Source organism: Dasypus novemcinctus, chromosome 29 (assembly GCF_030445035.2).
Source record: "Dasypus novemcinctus isolate mDasNov1 chromosome 29, mDasNov1.1.hap2, whole genome shotgun sequence".
Lineage (NCBI taxonomy): Eukaryota > Metazoa > Chordata > Mammalia > Cingulata > Dasypodidae > Dasypus > Dasypus novemcinctus.
The window spans coordinates 5,744,942-5,763,235 of NC_080701.1; the positions used below are offsets into that span (position 1 = coordinate 5,744,942).

Sequence of the window (18,294 nt, forward strand, 5' to 3'; positions counted from 1 at the left end):
TTCTGAAGGCTTCTCAGTATTTCTGATTACTATGTGAGCTTTATGCCCTCTTGCCAGAATGTTATGCTAAATGCAGCCCTTCATTAAAAGAGTTTAAAGAACACACAGATGGCTATGGACGGCATAGGCAAAATGATGTATTGAATGCATCCTGGAAGGCTGATGTATTTTTGTGACTAAGTTCAAGTCTGCTATTGGTAGAACTTCCTTAAATTTTCAGTTTTGTTCAAGAATTCCCTGTGCTTTTTTGGTTGAGCAAAGCAGGGTCCTATTAAGGGAATCTCATGAAATCCATGATAAAAGAATGAAGGCAGGGAGGGAGGGAGGGGAAAAGAGTAAAGATTCTGACTAACCTAAGACTTTACTTAATTTGAAGTATGCTTATTGAAGTTTCAAGAAAAACCACACAAGTACGGAATAAAAGGGCTGCCTTCTAAATTAATATAGGGGAAAATAAAAAGAGGAAAAATAAACTTCAGTTAATTCAAAGGAATGGGAGACAGTTGACAAGAATAATACATAGATTATATTTTTTAATGTAAAATTTTGTATTATCTATGTATCTTTAAAAATAATAAAACATCTATTAAAAATAATAACTAGAGTAAGATAATTTAAACAAATCTGACTAAATTAGTAATAACAATGCAAATTGAGTTCTCTAGTTAAAAATCACAGACTGCCAATCCAGATAAAAACAAATAAATGAAATATGTTTAAAAAACATCTTACATATAAGGAAAGGAAGAGGTTGAAAAAGATATTTCAGCTTTCTGTTTAATGACAGGCTAGTAGTTAGCACTAACCTTCTACTGAGAGTAACCACAAAAGCTGATAAAGGACAAAATAGATTTATCTTCTTTAAAGCACCAGAAGACAAGGCCTGCCTCTGGCACTGTGTTGACCTTCACCTGATGGTACAAAAGCAAGGGTGGCTAAGACTGCCATGCCCAGCACAAATCACGGCAGGGCCACCAAAGACCTGAGCTGTCACCATCTGCAATAGTCATTAGGTCCTTTAGGCCACATGCTCACAGTTTTAAAAAAACAAAGTCAGTGACACTTAAGAATGCACTTGCTGAATATACATCTTCTCAGTATCTGGTGGGATGAAATGGAAAATATGCACAAAGCACTTCTGCTTGGTTGTCTTGAGGAAAACAACACTGTGTAGTGGTTAGTGTTTCATTCTGAATTAGCTACTTTTTTCAGAAGCCAACCATGAAACAACTGATGGGCAAACTCAGGTTATTTGCTGCCAAAACAACACACTGCAGCAGACTGAGCGCAGCAGTAGACACGAGAACCCAGCTGCCTGAGATTGGCCAGACAGTAAGGAGAGGTGCAAAGAATGTAAAATGATATTATTATTCTCACCACGTTTGCAAAAATAGTTATTTTTCAAAAAATGTTAACAGATATTGAGTTTACTGCTATTTTAAAATGAATTAATAAATATGTTTAAATTTCTCAGTTTTAAATTCTAACCTGATAAATACAGACAGAAAGAACCCACACAGACAAAAGCGGTCCTGGCTGCTCAGTACTTTCACAGCGCGCAGGGGTCTCAAGACCGAAACGCTGGAGAACCACCTCTTACAGTGACGGAAGCGAAGTGAATGAATTAGCGTTATATCCAACAAAGCAAGATAGAACTGACACACGTGCTGCTGACACACAACATGATTCCATCTTTATGAACTACACAAGGGGCTTAAACTGAACTACATTGTTTAGGAGCATAAATAGGTGGTAAAACGACAAAGCAAAGAAAGGGAGTGATTTATACAAAAATAATGATTGTGATTAACTTTTCGGGTAGAAGACAGGGTTATGATTGGAGGGAATATTTGAAGGGGTTTTTTGGGGGGCATGGAAATGCTCTATTTCTTGATCCATATGGTTGTTAAACATCTATTACTAGTTTCTTTTCATTTTCTATTTATAATTTATTTGCAGTAAATTTCTAAATTAAAACATAGATTTAAAAATCAGAGAAAGCTTCATCACCAGAGGAAAAGAAGAGAAAATAAAACATCAAAAATAAATATAAATATAAAATAAAAATATTAATAAAAACAAAGGTAGCATAATTATTCCAATACACAACTAGATTTTACAACAAAAAATTTTTTCTAGAGATCTAGTTTTAGTATATAATAACAGAAGATGCAAATCATTAAAAAACAATAATGTATCTATATACTTACACAGGCAATAACAATGCTTCAAAATATATAAAGCAAAAAGTGACAAAATTATAAGCAGAAACCAACAAATGTACCAGTGTAATGTATAATCCTACAAACTAACTGATAGATCAAGCAGACACAAAATATAGTAATGACAGAAAAAATTTAAAACCCCTAAAATTTTTGGTTTAATTTATAAATAAAAATAGAATCCTGTACCCCAAATTGCAGAATATACATTCTTTTCAAACACAGACCAGTTAAGAATCTTTAAATTGTTTAAATCTGTTTAATCATGTCTCAACAAATGTTAAAGAACTGGCATAAAAATTGATATACCTTCTGATTACAATGGAGTTAGGTAATTAAGAATAATCTTTTAAAAACTTAACAAAAATCATATAAGGCAAGCCAAAAAAAAAATAATTGGCTTTTGCATTATTTTTTTTCTGAATCCTTTAAATTCCTTTTCATAAGCGGGAGCAGATAATAAAAAGTTGACTGTCTGAGAAATATGAACGGATTCACGATTATGTGAACCAGGGAAGATTCTGAGGTAATCTATCTTCATGGATACAAAGGAGTTATGCTGAATCTTCAAACAGAAGGTTACACTGTAGCAAGAAACAGGGTTGATGTGGACCATCACTAAATTTTCAGAGGCCACAGAATCTCCATCTCTACCTCTACATTAAAAGCCAAGAATGCCAACTGCCTTTCCTAAAGAACTTCTTCCTACAGGTAGAAACTGGCTGGTATAAATCTCTTAACTTAGATTCACCTCCATGATCTGTACTCAAATCAGATACTTATTCTTCCAGTTGATCTATACCTCTGAAAACTAGCAGATAATTCTTTTAGTTCATAACATTACATTAATAAGTGTGTAACTTTTATCAAAGATTTCATATAAACTTTCAGTCTGTCTGATTTTTTTCTAATTTAAAATGAATTTTCCTTGTTTGCTTGCATTTTTTTAAAACAATCACTCCTTTCTGAGCAAATATTTTTTTACTATCGGAAAAAAAGTCAACTTATATAAACTAACCTCCTAAAGGAGCTGAAAACTCATGTAATCCATTTTGGGCTATATAGATAAAAATGACATCAAGTTTATCGCTTTAAAATATGTATTTTACATTCTTAGATGGACAAAAATCTGTCTGCAATAAAATAAATAAAAAGAAAAATCTGTATTATTACAATAAAATATAAATAAAATTATAAACATATAAAATCATAAACTTACTTTCCCATTAAATAAGGAAGTGTAATATAACTGAAATACACAATTTAAGTCTGCACCTTAACTTACTCTATAAAGACCTCAGTGACTGCAATTTGTTTGTATATGTTGCTTTAAACCAGAGCTATATTAAGATCTATTTCCTTCTAACAACGTAACTCTGGGGTGTGTTTTACAAAAACCAATATAATCGTCCTACTGGAAAATTATTTATGAGTACAAAGAAAAATAAAAATTGCTGTGGTTGGAAAAATGGCTCAGGCAATGACAAATAAGAGAAACAGACAAAATACCAGGTATTACTAACAGTTACTAAGCTTCATAGGGTATATGGCTTTATCATCTGTGAAATTTTCATCTTACATATTCTTACACATTTTTTGGGAAGTTATTACCAGAGGAATCCTTTACATTGTTAAAGAACACGATGGAGTTCATTTACGCACCAGCCGTGAATTTCCTAGGAGTATTTTCAGGAATCCTGCAGGAAGCACAGCAGCCAGCCCAGAACTCCTTGCCGCCAGTCCAAGACACTAGCCCACGTCCACTCCGTGAGCCCAGACAGGTGTCCTGGGCTTACTTTCTACAGAATCAGCTCTGTTTAGAATTTGGAACTCTGATGAACGTACCTGCTTTCAGAACTGTGCACTACAAGTAGCACATTTTCAGCAGGATAATCCTGAGCCAGGGACCCTGGATTCATGGAATTTTAATAATTCCAATTCTTAGGGGGAATTTTAATAATTCGAGGGCTCCTTCTAAGTGACTTAAGGATCCTTCGGGAAATTAAATGAACTGTGTGAATTTATGTTCAGAAAGGGCAATGGATTATTCCTATTTATTTAGTAGCTGAGCTAATCAATAAGCTCTGACTTTCTCAGGAGGTCAGAAAAGAAGATGAAAGTTTAGCATAAGCAAAGGATATTTGGAAGCTGATTTAGGGTACCAGCCTTTTCAGGAAAAGAAGAATCTGAAACTCATAGTCCTCTTTGAGAAATAAAATCATATATTGACATTAAACATATAGTTGATCAAGTGCCATCTGATACAGATGATATTCAGTGGGCAGGCAACAATTTTGGAGAACAAATTTGGGAGAAATACGGAAAACTAAGTTTTATCCACTAACATAACTCTTTATTAGAATTGAAAAAAAGACCATCTACTAGACTGGTCAGATGTAGTTACTAAATATATCTGTGCTCTGCAGGAGCAGAGCATGGGAAGCTGCTCCATAATTTGTATAGATCTCTTCAAATATAGCTGAGAAACTCAGAATTTCAACAATTCTAATGGAGTTTTGGTGGCTGCTGTCCACTGACCTTTCCCTTGTTTAAATCCAAAGTTAGAAATACACCATCATTTTGCATGTTTTAGTCATCTCATAAATCTGGAAAGAATTAGTAAAATTCTGGCTTGTATCTTATTTAATAAACTCCTAAACATTCTAAATAACAGATATAGCTTTATGTAAAGAAATAACTTTATCAAGTATAGCAGGTGAGGGCTATATACATAAAGAACATTTAAAGTATTGTACATACACTATTAGTAGGAGAATGGTATCCATAAAGTTGAAGACGCTGACATAGAGCACAAAGGGCCAAATGAAGTGTCACATTTCAGAATGAACCCAAGTATAGCAAAAGAAAAAAAGAAAAAGACGACAAAATAATCAATTAGGAAGGGCAAATCATTATGCTATATTCTATACAGAGCACACACACAATACAAGTGGGTAAATGTTAAAGATGAGTAGCAAAGGTTTTTAAATCTCATGTAGTCAAACATTAAATGAATTTGTGCTCATTTAATCCATTTATTGTAACCTTCTGCTAGAAATATTGCTCTGAGTAAAGCATGTTCCTCTTGAGCCTGCAGCTGTATCTAGACAAGCTTCAGCAAATCTCATGGGACGGGAGAGCACGGCCAAGTGGACATGGTACGGTGGCCAGCACTAGAGCCCTGCCTCTGCTCCATGAGCACCAGGCCCTGAGGCACGGGGATTCACCTCTTTAAGACTGTTTCCTCATCCGTAGAACAGGTGTATACTTACCCGCGGGGATGGAAGGAGGACTAAATGGGAATAACATTTATAATGGATCTATCAGAGCTAAGCACATAGGTGCCCCAAGAAACACTGTGTTTCCTTCCCTCTTTTCTTCTGAAGCAGTCAGTTTTATTTTGGTATGTAAATATTTTTATATGGCTCTGATATAATTTTGACTGAGGCATATAAATATTTGGTTTGAAGTAGCTGTAGTTCTACAAATTAGAGAACTTTCACTATTAGCTAATCTTTTTGAGTGCTTATTATATTTTACATACTACTCACACAATGTGTTTTCAGCTCATTTAAGGACCACAGCAATCACATGTGGTGATTACTACTATTAACCTCATGGTACAAATGAATAAATGAAGCACAGAGAGGTTAGTTTTTGTTCAAGGTCATCGAGGTAATGAGTGGCAGGGCTAGGATTTGAACCCAGAGAATCTGGGACCTGGGCTTGGGATGTATTTATACTGTCTTCCTAATCTAATCCACTATTTTCACTATAAGCTAAATTTCAAATGCTTTAAAACTCAACCAAAATGTTCTACAGATATACAGAATCGTACTGCCACTTTTATCATCTTGACAACACCACCTTGCATTCTACAGATCCTCTATAACTAAAGTAGTATAAAATAAAATGTCAGCAGTTCAGATTTGCCTTATTTAAAATATGACTATGAGCAATAAGTTACCATTAATTATCATTACTGTTAAAAACATGAACTATTATTTGTAGAGAGTTGTACTGCACAGTGCTGTTTGGTTCAGAGGCTGGATTAAAGATTATTTCCAAATTCTTTTAGGGAATAGTTCTGACAGCTAAGTTATGTGAGATTTCAGGAGGAAATTACATTGGTTAAGATAAATATCTCTGAGCATCTATGAAAGTCGATGACTTTACTGAGCACTCCTTTGCATATAAGTAAGTTATATATTACTTACAAGTTATTTTTATCTGCTCTTTAAAACCAACCTCCACCTCCCGTATTTGCTAAGGATGCTACAGTGACCTGCATCATATAAAATAATACAATTTAGGTTATGCTAGTGTAATTCAGATTTTATAATTTAGATAGACCTTGCCTAACCCAAAATAATGAAGTTTTACTATATCAATATTGTGAAATATCTGCATTTAATCAATAAGCATTGTGCTGACGCTGTAGCTTTTTCCAGTGTGGGCTGTCAGCCATGATTTTCCCTTTCTTCTCTTTCTTTGTTACTTGATATGTATTTTAGTAAATGTTAATGATTAGAATAGTACTGTTCATAAAATAAACCACTTATTTTTCAGTATATTACATTTTCTGTAGGAAATAAAATTTAAAAGGTATTCAATACTCTAGGCTTATTTCCTAATTTTCTAAAAGCTTGCATTTAGGGGGTTAGTTCATATAAGATTTATTAATTACAATTTGAAAACTCTGAGAAGTGAATTAAGTGGAGAGCTAATAATGTTTCTTTTAATATTTAGCCAACATGATAAGCAAATCTTCGATTTTTAATGTCTCCCACTAAATTTGTCAATAGCAGATTGGGAGACATTTGACAATTACTGTTAATTATATTACAGCCAAATACCCCTATGAATCAATATGTGTATCATAATCCTTTTATTAAGCCTGCTTTTATTAAATATATACATTTCATAAATGTCCTGAGTTTCAAATATGGCACCTATCTGCTACTTACAATACATGTTTGAAAAACCTAATACTTATTCTTGTAACAATGAGAATAATGAAAAATATTGCAACTTTCTGAGGTCACTTATCTGAATTCCATGTAGAACAACTAAACGACTGCAAAAGGCACTGATTTTCACATGAAACAATATTTGCATGCCCATAAAATTCATCATCTTTCTATCTTAGATAAGTACCAAATGAAGAAATGCGTGAAAGTGGGTAAAAACGGAGATTTGGAGATGCTCAGACATATTTGAACCCTGATTTTGTCATTTAATAGCTGCCTAACTTTGGACAGGATTCCTAATCCTCCAGTTCTGTTTCCTCACCCATAATTACAGATAATAAGAGAACTGCAGGATTGGAGGATGAGAAAATGCACGGGAAGTACGTGGCTGAGTTAGAGCCTGCCAGGAGGTCACGGTGCTTGCCTGCTGTTCTTACATGTGCACCTGGCTGTGATCAGGCTGAAGCACACAGGACGAGAGCAATGAAAACTGGCAGGAAGATGACAAGAGATGTCCAGAGTAAGACAAAAATGGTACTTAGCCCAGAAGAATCTCTATTTTTAAAAATCCAAGGACATATATAATATTATTTCCTTGTATTGGCTTTAACATTCATATGATATTACTACTAAGTTCAGTCACATTTACAATTAAATCTTTGCAATTCACCTTTAAATTTTTAAATGCATAATGATCTGTATTAGTCTATCATATAACATACCCTTCAAATCTCACAGGTAACAGTAGTGATGAAAATGATTTATGAGTGTGGTTATGGACATGGATGTTTAATATCAATATTGCATATAAATATTGATATCAATGCATATAAATACTGAAGCGATTTCTCTACATAAGGACTTTAGGAAAGGTTTAAGGGCCAGCCTCAAAGTCGCAAGCTTTAGTCACTGCTTCTCAGCATGAGTAAAGAGCTCTCGCCTAGAAATCCCCCTGGAACTACTACAAACATCCTTACCAGCATTGCACGTTTTTCTTCATCTCCTTTAGTTTCTCTCTTTTCATTTTTTTTCCTGAATATCTCTTGAAGCTGAAGAGGAAACCAATCAAAAATCAGATCTCCAACAAGAATTTCTGAGCAGCTACTTGCTACTAGTCAGCACCATCCATCAAGAAAACTAAAACTACTGTAATTTATATTCTCATTTCCTTTTTTATTTCCTGAGGAAAAGAAAATACATCCTCTAGTACCAGCAACCCACAGTCAAGTTAAATGCACAAAACCAAAGCTTTCCTTGCTCTCTGGACACACAGGCACACACAGGAAGGGAGAGGAGCGGGCCGGGCTCCCCAGGACGCTGCAGTGGAGCGCAGGTTCTCTGGGCTGGCTTCGGCTTCTGCCCCCACTCATCTGTGACCGCGGATGGGGCACTCACCCCTCGCTGGGCTCCGCTTTCCTCAGATATGAAGTGACCAGATGACCGCTAGGTCTTTTTTGGGCAACTGAGCCCCACTTGAATAACCCCTGGGCAAATCACTCTATTTAGATAAGGCCTGTTTTCCATTTATGGAAAACGGAGATAATTCCTTACACAGGAATGCTGTGCAGAGTAAAAGCTACAAGGAATTACTTAGCACATTGCCTGCCACATAGTATGTTCTCATTATGTGTTAGTTATTATTATTATAAATGGCATTACTTCCTCTTTAAAAATCCTATACTTTTATAAATGTGGGACTAATTCTCCTGACTCAGTCTCCTGGGAGTCCATTGCTCTAGTGTATACAATTCGGGCAGCAATCTCAACTCATTTCATTCTGTATAGCAATAAGTCAAATAAAATGTTAACGTTAAAAAATACAGGACAAAATACAAGTGATTTCAGCACTAATTTTCTACACACTTGAAAAAAAGTGAATACAGATTTTAGTAAAGGTTCTTAATAATTACTTCCTAAATAGGCAGGATAATCATATTTTAGATCTTAACTTAGCCGACCTCCTCCTCCTGCTTTCAGGAACTCTTTGGGAAAAAAAAAAAAACCCACAAAAAGTAAACACACATGAGGTAGCCACAGAGCTACTGAAGAGCAGACCACGACTTTAAAGCAAGGACGGCTTTTGCAAGCATGGAAAACGGGGACCAACAGGAGCTCTACGTGTCTTTTTACTCCCATCTTCACACACAGCGTTCTGAAAATTAGATACACACACCCTGCAATGGACTGTGTCCCACAGGTTGTCTTTAAGTCAGTGGGTGGAACGTGGCAGTGTTCCCACAGAACAGTTATTCAAAATTACTTAGGTTACTAGGCTCATCCTGAAAGTTCCTAAAACACAGTTTGCGGTACTATAGATAACAAAGCGGAAGCATGCAGCCTCGGCCCTGAGCCGCGAGGCCCCCCTCCAGCTCCGGCCGTGGCCCCAAAGCCCTCCCCTCCCAGGCCTCCAGCCCCAGCAGGCCCTCCACAGCTCCAGCTCTGGCCCGGCTCATGGGCTGCATTTTAGAGGTCTGAGTGAGTTTTAAATTAAGCTTTTTGGTAGAGCCTGTAATTAGTTTGCCTGCTTTCCTTCAAATGGCTACTAATTTTTTTTTGAGGTATGGGGACCGGAGATTGAAACCAGGAGCTCGTGTGTGGGAAGCCGGCACTCAACCTCTGAGCCCCGTTGGCTCCAGAGCTGGCCTTTTCGTTTGTTTTGCTTTGTTTGTTGTTTGTTTTTTGGAGGCACCGGGAACTGAACTTGGGACCTCCCATGTGGGAAACAGGCACTCAACCGCTTGAGCCACATCTGCTTCCTACTAATTAGCTTTTGATTAGGATTTTTCTCTCTTCTCTTCCCTATTACAGAAAGGAATGATTTCATATTTTCTCTTCTGTGCTCCAGCCTCTGAAGAAAACACAAAGCTCTTTAAGAGGTTGAAAGATTTTTTAAAGAAACTTTTATTTTGAAAAAATGTCAGACTTATTGAAGGCTTTTTAATGGCCTGTTACAGAGGAAAAATAGAAAATAAAATGGCTTATTTATGTGTCATCTTTCCCCTTTCTTTTTACTAGGAGAGTACAAGTAAAGACAGGTATCCATAAATGCTAAAGCCGTCTTGCTATTCTTAGGTGTAAGTTAATATTAATCAATAAATTAAATAAAAAATAGAAGAGGCATTTTGCTACAGAAGCAGAGGCAGAGAACCTGGGTAAAAAGAATTGGGAAATTTCTGGAATGGGCAGGGAAGGGGACATATAAGTGGTAGTGAATAGTGGAAGCTGTTGCTGGACCAGCATCAAGTCTGGAGAGGTTAGGTGAAAAAGATGGGACGATAAATGCTAAGAACTACCATAATTCTCTCACTTTATTTATTTATTTATTTAAAGATTTATTTTTTATTTCTTTCTCCCTGCCCCCCCCTCAGTTGTCTGCTCTGTGTGTCCATTCGCTGTGTGTTCTTCTGTGACCGCTTCTATCCTTATCAGCGGCACCGGGAATCTGTGTCTCTTTTCGTTGTGTCATCTTGTTGTGTCAGCTCTCCGTGTGTGCGGGGCCATTCCCAGGCAGGCTGCACTCTTTCGCGCTGGGCGGCTCTCCTTATGGGGTGCACTCCTTGCGCGTGGGGCACCCCTACGCGGGGACACCCCTGCATGGCAGGGCACTCCTTGTGTGCATCAGCACTGCACATGGGCCAGCTGCGCACAGGTCAAGGAGGCCCGGGGCTTGAACCCTGGACCTCCCATATGGTAGACGGACGCCCTAACCACTGGGCCAAGTCTGCTTCAATTCTCCCACTTTAGATCAGCCCTTGGTCAAAGACAGAAGGCAACAGGGAAATGGGGACAAGACTAGCATACAGAGCAGGAATGAATATAAGGGAAAAGGAGAAAAAAAAAAACATTAAGAAAGGGGAGTTCCTTTGGCAGAGCTGCAACTGGGTGGTTGATATGATGAGGATTAAATATTAATTATATATAACATCGGGACTACCTGTAATCCACACAATAGGAAATATCTGACACATTTCAAATTTCCAGATAATGTGTAAATAATTATAATATTTACATAATGAATACAATTTTATATTGTTATAGTGTAAAATATAATTCAAAGTACATGACCATACACTTCATTAAATTAAGGTAAAAGCACATATATTTCACTATTTTTTTCTCTACAGTATTCCAATAACACAAAACAAAAATATAAGTAAGCAATATTTAATTAAGTGCAGCATATAATATACATACCACCAAAAACTCCTTTTTATCGACCATCTCATTGCCATCAGTATCAAACATGTTGAAAGCTATTCTAAAACCTGCATGTGGCTCTGCCAAAAAAAAAAAATGGAAAAAGTATTTATGAAATGGAAAAATGTATTTTAAAGTGCAAAATCCATATCAGCTGTAAACAGTCACTCATATTCTGTACAGAAATATTTTATCAACAATATTAAAAGTAGAATATTACTCTTAGTGCAATATGGTCACGAAGGTTATACAGAAGCAGGCACATTTCTGCTTTCTGTATCAGCTCGCTCAGTGACAGAATTGGCACTATACTTTAGAAGTCCTCATGTGATACTTCTTGAATAAGACCAACAGAAAAATTTAACTACCTTCCTTCTAGAAACAAGTACTCCTCTTTCTTATCCAAAGCCTGTTAGTTTAAAAAGGAAAATATCAGCTCATCACATTTGAAATATTTTCAACATGCTCAACTACTCAGAGTGCCAGAAAAAAATAAAAAATATGACATAATGGGAACATGATAATCAAACTGACCTATGAAAATAAATGTCAGGCAGTACGAGAGAATGCAATGTGATGCGTTCTTTGCAAAGGCACTGGGATAACGGTTACAGACAGTGGTAAGGTAATAGAGGAAGGCCCAGAGCAGCTGAAACTGAGGTAAAGTAGCCAATTTTTAAGATAATATTTCATGTAAACTCCAATATCAGGAAAGATGAAGCAAAAGGGAAATGTATGACATTTTCCCTAAGTAGTTCATACTTTGGGGCTTAAACTCCCAGGGGCTTCAAAAGCAGCAAAGTAAAATAAAAGAGGCTTGAATAAGTCATTTCCAATTTCCTCAAAATACAAGGAACAATTGCTTTTCAGAGAAAGACAGACACTCCCATATCATGAACAGCTTTAATTTTAGGAACCGGATAATGAGGCTCAAGCCCCCATTTTCACTTCTAAAGCATACTGGAGAAAACGCGGTCAGAAGAAACCTTGAGAGAGTCCTTCAAAGAGCCCCTCGCCCGCATGCCTGCCTCAGAATGTCTGACCTTTTCTTTTGAGATGACTGGCAAAAGTTTAAGAAAGGGCCCCCACAGAGCCCTGCTACGACCTGTTGTGGGATGCTGGTGCTGGCGAGGGAGAAGCACACAGCCCTACTTTCCTAACCCTAACACCTGCCTCTGAAAACAGCAGGGACAGGGTGCTCCATGCAAGCTCTTTTGTCACAGGTATCTTAGGAATCTAAACTTACTTTCATTGCTATTCACTTGAGAAAGGAATAAAATCAGTTACACTATCTCTGATAACCAAATTTTAAGCTTTAAAAAGATCTTGAAAATACACATACAAAGGAAGTCCTTACTAGCAGTGTTTGGAAGGGAGAGCAAGTTAAAACAGTAAAAGGTGAAGGTGAGATACTCATAGACAAGTAACACAGAGGAAGAAATGATCACCAGTCCCCTTCTTACAACCCTGTTTTCTTGTTTTCCTCGGTTCTAACGTAAGCAGAGGCCCCTCCCTTTCAGATTCAAATTCCCTACAAGCATCTATATAGATGGACCCTGAACCTCAGAGGAGGTTCCCGGAACCCGGGGGTCTGGCCCCCGCAGCCTGCGCATGGTGGGTTTTCCCACTTGTAACCGGCGCCCTCCAGCCACAGGGGCTCTCTCCAGCCTCTCCTGACTCGTGCCCATACCACGCTGCTCTGGGTACACGGGGCCTCGGATCTGCAGCCTGGACAACCAAACGAGCGCCTCCGCAAGTGTCTAGACACGCGTGCACTCTAGCAGGGGAGTACGCCCCCGAAGGGTGTGCATGGCTGCCACAGCTCCCAGGGGGCATCCAGGGAGCCCCCACCAGCTGCATCGCACCTGCCGTTCTTGAGCACTGACAATTTTATTTCATTTCAAGCAGGTAATGGGAGAAGAAAAAATAAAAGACTGCAACTCTTGAAACACCCACAAACACCAAACTTCCTGCAGCAGAACCCCAGTGTAACATCATTCATTACTAAATTCAGAATAAGAAGGTGGCATGAATTCTCTAATCATAGAAGTGCAGGTATTTTAAGATTTTCTTCTAATGACAGTTTTACTGATGTTCTTGTTCCATAGATCTCCACAAATACCCACAATTAGAAACCTCACTAACAACATTCTTTCATTCCTTCCTTCCTTCATTCGTTCACCAGTTATTTTTTTGAGAGGCCACCATGTACGGTTCTTGGTACAAGGAATATAATTGGACAAAAAGATAAAATCTTTGCCACATGGACTTTGCATTCTAGTGCAGGGAGACAGAAAAGGACACGTACAGCCACCAGCAAATACCTTCATATAGTTTTAAGTGCTATGAACAAAATAAAATACAGTAAAGGAGTAAACAGGGAGAGGTAGGTGGGGAGCTATTTAAATAGGATTGTCAAGTGAGCATACGCCAAGCATTCCTGTTCCAAAGGAGCCTGAAGGATGCGGAAAAGGCAGGCACGGGAGGATCTGAAGGACAGATGAGGGCAGAGGGAGCAGAACTACCAATCTAGGTGGGGTGTGAGGGAGAGCAAGCCAGGGGCTGCAGCACAGTGAACTAGAGCACGGAAGTTCCGACACTAAATTCAGTGAAACTTCACCGAACGTCTCAGGGAGCCCTTCACGTATTTTCACGTATTTCACAAGAATCACTGGATGTAAAAGGAAGCGAGCGACAAGCTGTCCTACGATGTGGCCGCTGGGTATTCCAACAGGCTCGCAGGTTAACAGACCTTTCAAATTAGGTCTCGCAGAAAACGGGATTCAGGTGAGTGCTGGAGGCCATTTACAGATCACACGTCTTCTCCTTGGGAGTCTCCTCAGCATTAAGACCACATACATGGTGTAAAATTTTAAAATTTAGGAGCACTGCATTTTTTTTAACTTTTGAAATTTTTATTTATGTTTTTGACTTTTGATAGTGTTATGCTTAACATTCATCAGTGGTATCTGAATATTAATTTTACAAAACACAGATATACCTAAAGTGATTTCCAGTAGTCAGAGAATCCAAGAAAGACTTGTTTGCCAAGATTCTGATTAAGAGAGAAAACTGCACCCACAAATAGATTTAATGAGTATACTTACTTGTTAAAATACATAAAAGAAAAAGATATTCTGTGTAAGAAATGACACCTAGAAGAGAAAGAGCATCATTTATGCTTATGCATAAAATATTATATTTTTCATATTTGTCAAAGTAAAATATTGCCCTCATTATAGCAATAAAGAATATGAATAACTTACAGTTTTAAAGCAGATGGCCAATACTGCTGTAGACTAATTATTATAAAAACATTGCAAAAGAAGCAACAAAATGAATTCTTTATTCCACATGCCTCTATAGAAAGTCATACAAAATTTCTAATAATTCTCTTAGATATATTGACAAAAAATGCAAAAATTGTTATTTATAGGTATAATTTTTCAATTTATTTCTAGTTTTAATTTATACTTTTTACATAAAATAGCTGGAGATGGTTAACACTGTAAAGTGTTAAATTACTTTTTAATAACACTTGAATAAAACATGTATATATTCTTGTCTAGAAATTTGATTTCATATTGCATTAAAAAACAACACTCTGTAGTTAACATTTTTCTGAATGCAAGTTACTTAACGCTTCTATTAAATTTACTTCCTTAAGAAGTTTTTATTTTAATTAAATGGCTCACATCCTGAATTCACAGAAACGCCATAATTGCACACTTTAAAAAGAGTCTGTTTGTAGTAAAATTTAAAAAAACATTCAGTTATTAGAATTCCTACTTTTGGATCTCAACAACCAAACTAGAATTAATGGCTTAACTGAACTACCGTCTAATGTGCATCTAGATATCAGATGGTCCTGATGCTTAGTAAAAGGGTATTAAAAACTCTTAAAATAACCAGATCGTGCGTTTTGAAAGTCCGTTTTACCAGGTGTTCTTTGTGGCTCCCCTCTTTGTTACAGAACAAAAGAAGAGGAGCCACTGTCAGGCAGTTTGTCAGAAGGCGGGAGAGCATCCCTGTCTTTGTTTGTACTAGAATATGGTGACCCACAGGCAGATAGTTTTGGTTGATTGCCACGCATGTTATGGGAGAGCGCTCCTGGCCCAGCATTGCATATAAAGACACGTTGCTTAGCTTCCACAGGGATCAGGACGGAAGGGGGGCTGGGACCGGACGTGGGCTCGCAGCTGCCCAGTGGCTTCTGCCCCACGAGCAGGTGGAGGTGCTGCCACGCCGCAGGCCGAGGCTCGCCAGCGCCGCGCAGCTCCATCGCCTATGCTTCTCTGCTGGACTAAATGTTTGTTTCCTTTTTAGTTGTGGTGAAGTATACGTAACACCAATGCTGCCTTTTAACCATTCATAAGCATACAATCCAGTGGCACTAATTATATGCATAATATTGTGCAAACTATCACCAGTATTTCAAAAAATTTTCATCACTCAAAAAGAAAGCCTATAGCAGTAACTCCCCATTCCTCTTCCCCAACCCCGGATGATATCTCATCTGCTCTGTGTCTCTATGAAATTGCCTATTCTAGAGATTTCATACAGTATTTGTCCTTCTGTGTCTGCCTTACCTCACTTAGATACAGTTTTCAGAGTTCATCATACTGTAGTATGTATCAGGACTTGGTTCCTTTTCATGGCTTAATTAATTCTCTGTTAGATGTACACACCATGTTTCCTTTATCCACTCATCTGCTGAGGACTAGTTGGGTTGTGGTCGCCTTTTGGCAACTGTAAATAATGCTGCTCTAAATACAGGCACACAAGCATCTGTTTGAATCCCAGTTTTCAATTCTTTTGGGTAAATGGTTTTTGAGGTGGTTTGATTCACAAAGAAAGAGAACAAAGTGAAACTTATGATATAATTTAATAAAAATGGTCAAGGACAAGAAAAAATACTGCTGAACCCGAACTGTAGATTCAAATGCTTTCCAATTACAAAAATGGGAAACTTTAAGACAAACTTTTCAATTTATTTTAAGACTACCCAGGGTAAAAAAAAAATAAATACTAAGTACATAACAATGTTATCTTTAGAAACAGAGGATAAGAAAGATACCAACTAGGTTTCTTCTGAAAATTCAGTAAAATAATTTTTAATGAAGATCCTTAAAAGCATTAAACTGTTTAGTTCTTACAGTATGATATGTAAGAGTTGGCTGTTAAAATTCATGTTTTCATAAAAGTTGTATATCAATTAATTTTTTTAAAAACTAATGTTTTCTTGGTGGGTGATATTTTAATCAAATAAATTTCATTTTAAAATTAAACTGCAATAGCTTTGAATATTTAAATTTTAAAACTTTCTGCTACCTCATCTCTTCAGTAAAAAAACAAAGTTCTCTGTACTTCTATTTCACCAGAACTAATGGTTCTAAAGCTTCTGGGATCCCTGATTATCATGATAATCTGATCAGTATGAAATGATCTGTACTTTCATACAGGTACGAGGTAGCTATTTAAATTAAAAATAATTAAAATTAAATAAAACTAAAATTCAGTTACTGAATTTTTCACTCAATAGCCACCATTTGACTAGCGGTTTCTAATTTAAGCAGCACAGAAATAGAACAATTCCATCACTGCAGACAGTTTCATAGGACAGTGTTGAAAAGATCCTCTTCCCAGGAATAAAAAAACAAGTATGCACATAACATAATGAGGATAAAGAAATGCCTAAATTCCAGATTAAACCCCTCCCTTAACTAAAATGACTTTCCTTCTTTCATACATTTATTTTTTTCAGTGCATATTTGATCCCATTTATATTTTCCTGCGAATATTAAAATATTTTTTAAATTCACCAACTTACCTGACATTCTTAGCTTTAAAATTCCCCAATTCTATCATCCCACCCTAAGACTGGACTGCCAATCTTTAAGACAACTTCCAGGAGAAAATTTCTAAGAGGTTTTTAAGACACCTTGGCTTAGATTTCTCAAGGAATTTAAAACTCCTGCTTTGAAAAGTATACAATAAAAGATAAGGTGTCTGTTTCTTTCAGATTCCATGTAAACCAGCTACAAGTAATTTGAATTTCTAATAATACTTTGATAAAATATATGAATTATAACTACTGCTTTTCAGTATTTTTCTTCATGCCAGAATAGGTATAACATTTTCAAATTGATATGGATTAAAACTGATGAAACAGGAGAATGACTGTATCATTTAATATCTTTACTTTGCATATCTTATATCTGAGAATATAAAAAAGTATGATATTCTAAGAAACATTCCATTTTAAAGTCACAGAGATTTTATTCATCAGTTACTGCCATAAACAGGTACAAAAGTGTACTGTGAAAGAGAACTGGAATAAAAGCCGTATCTATTCAATTGCAAGGAAATGTATGAATTAAAGTATTAACTTGGTCACGTGGATATCAAAAACACAGTAAGTTGAAACTGGTGAATAATAATTTTTCAGTGAGTACTGTTTTTAAAAGAAACATGTTCAAATGGCTGCCAAAAGACTTATCGAATAAGATTTTACATTGATTAAATTAAAAAATATGTATAATTCCCTGGAAGTAAAATGAAAGGAAAAAACAATACATTTGGAAATGTATTTAAATAAAATAAAAATACCCTTAGTCACACCACCCAGAAAAAAAATTAATATTTTGATGATTTCCTTTACAGTTTTTTCTCTTTACATATATCATATGTAATCTTAACATGATTTTAAGTATGAGAAAACATGCATGCATTAATAGTATGTCCAAAAAGTGTCGATATTAAAAAGCTTTAAGAACTAATACTAACTTACCTCTTTCTTTAAGATTTCGAAATAGCTTTGATGATCCTTTCCAAACTGGTGGAGTTTCTGAGAGCATATGATTTAATTCCTATGACATAGGTATCATACATGTTGATCAATATGT

The 18,294-nt window shown here is 36.5% G+C and overlaps 1 protein-coding gene across 17 annotated transcripts in view; it reads right to left on the reverse strand.

The window, feature by feature from the left end:
* MICU3 (mitochondrial calcium uptake family member 3) overlaps positions 1-18,294 on the reverse strand; it is a 100,318-nt gene that overhangs the window by 25,417 nt on the left and 56,607 nt on the right. For 8 of the 17 annotated variants that reach the window (XR_009184042.2, XR_011647746.1, XR_009184041.2 and 5 more), the window contains exons 4-8: positions 18,180-18,258; positions 14,497-14,544; positions 11,387-11,469; positions 8,170-8,241; positions 4,983-5,021 (exon numbers count right to left, since the gene is read on the reverse strand). Coding sequence is in view for 13 of the 17 variants with exons in the window: in XM_058289984.2 (XP_058145967.1) it covers positions 4,983-5,021; positions 8,170-8,241; positions 11,387-11,469; positions 14,497-14,544; positions 18,180-18,258 (321 nt within the window). In the remaining 4 variants the exon portion in view is untranslated. The remainder of the gene's footprint in view (positions 1-4,982; positions 5,022-8,169; positions 8,242-11,386; positions 11,470-14,496; positions 14,545-18,179; positions 18,259-18,294) is intronic. The other 9 variants (XR_009184043.2, XM_058289986.2, XM_058289985.2 and 6 more) reach the window with 3 other exon arrangements.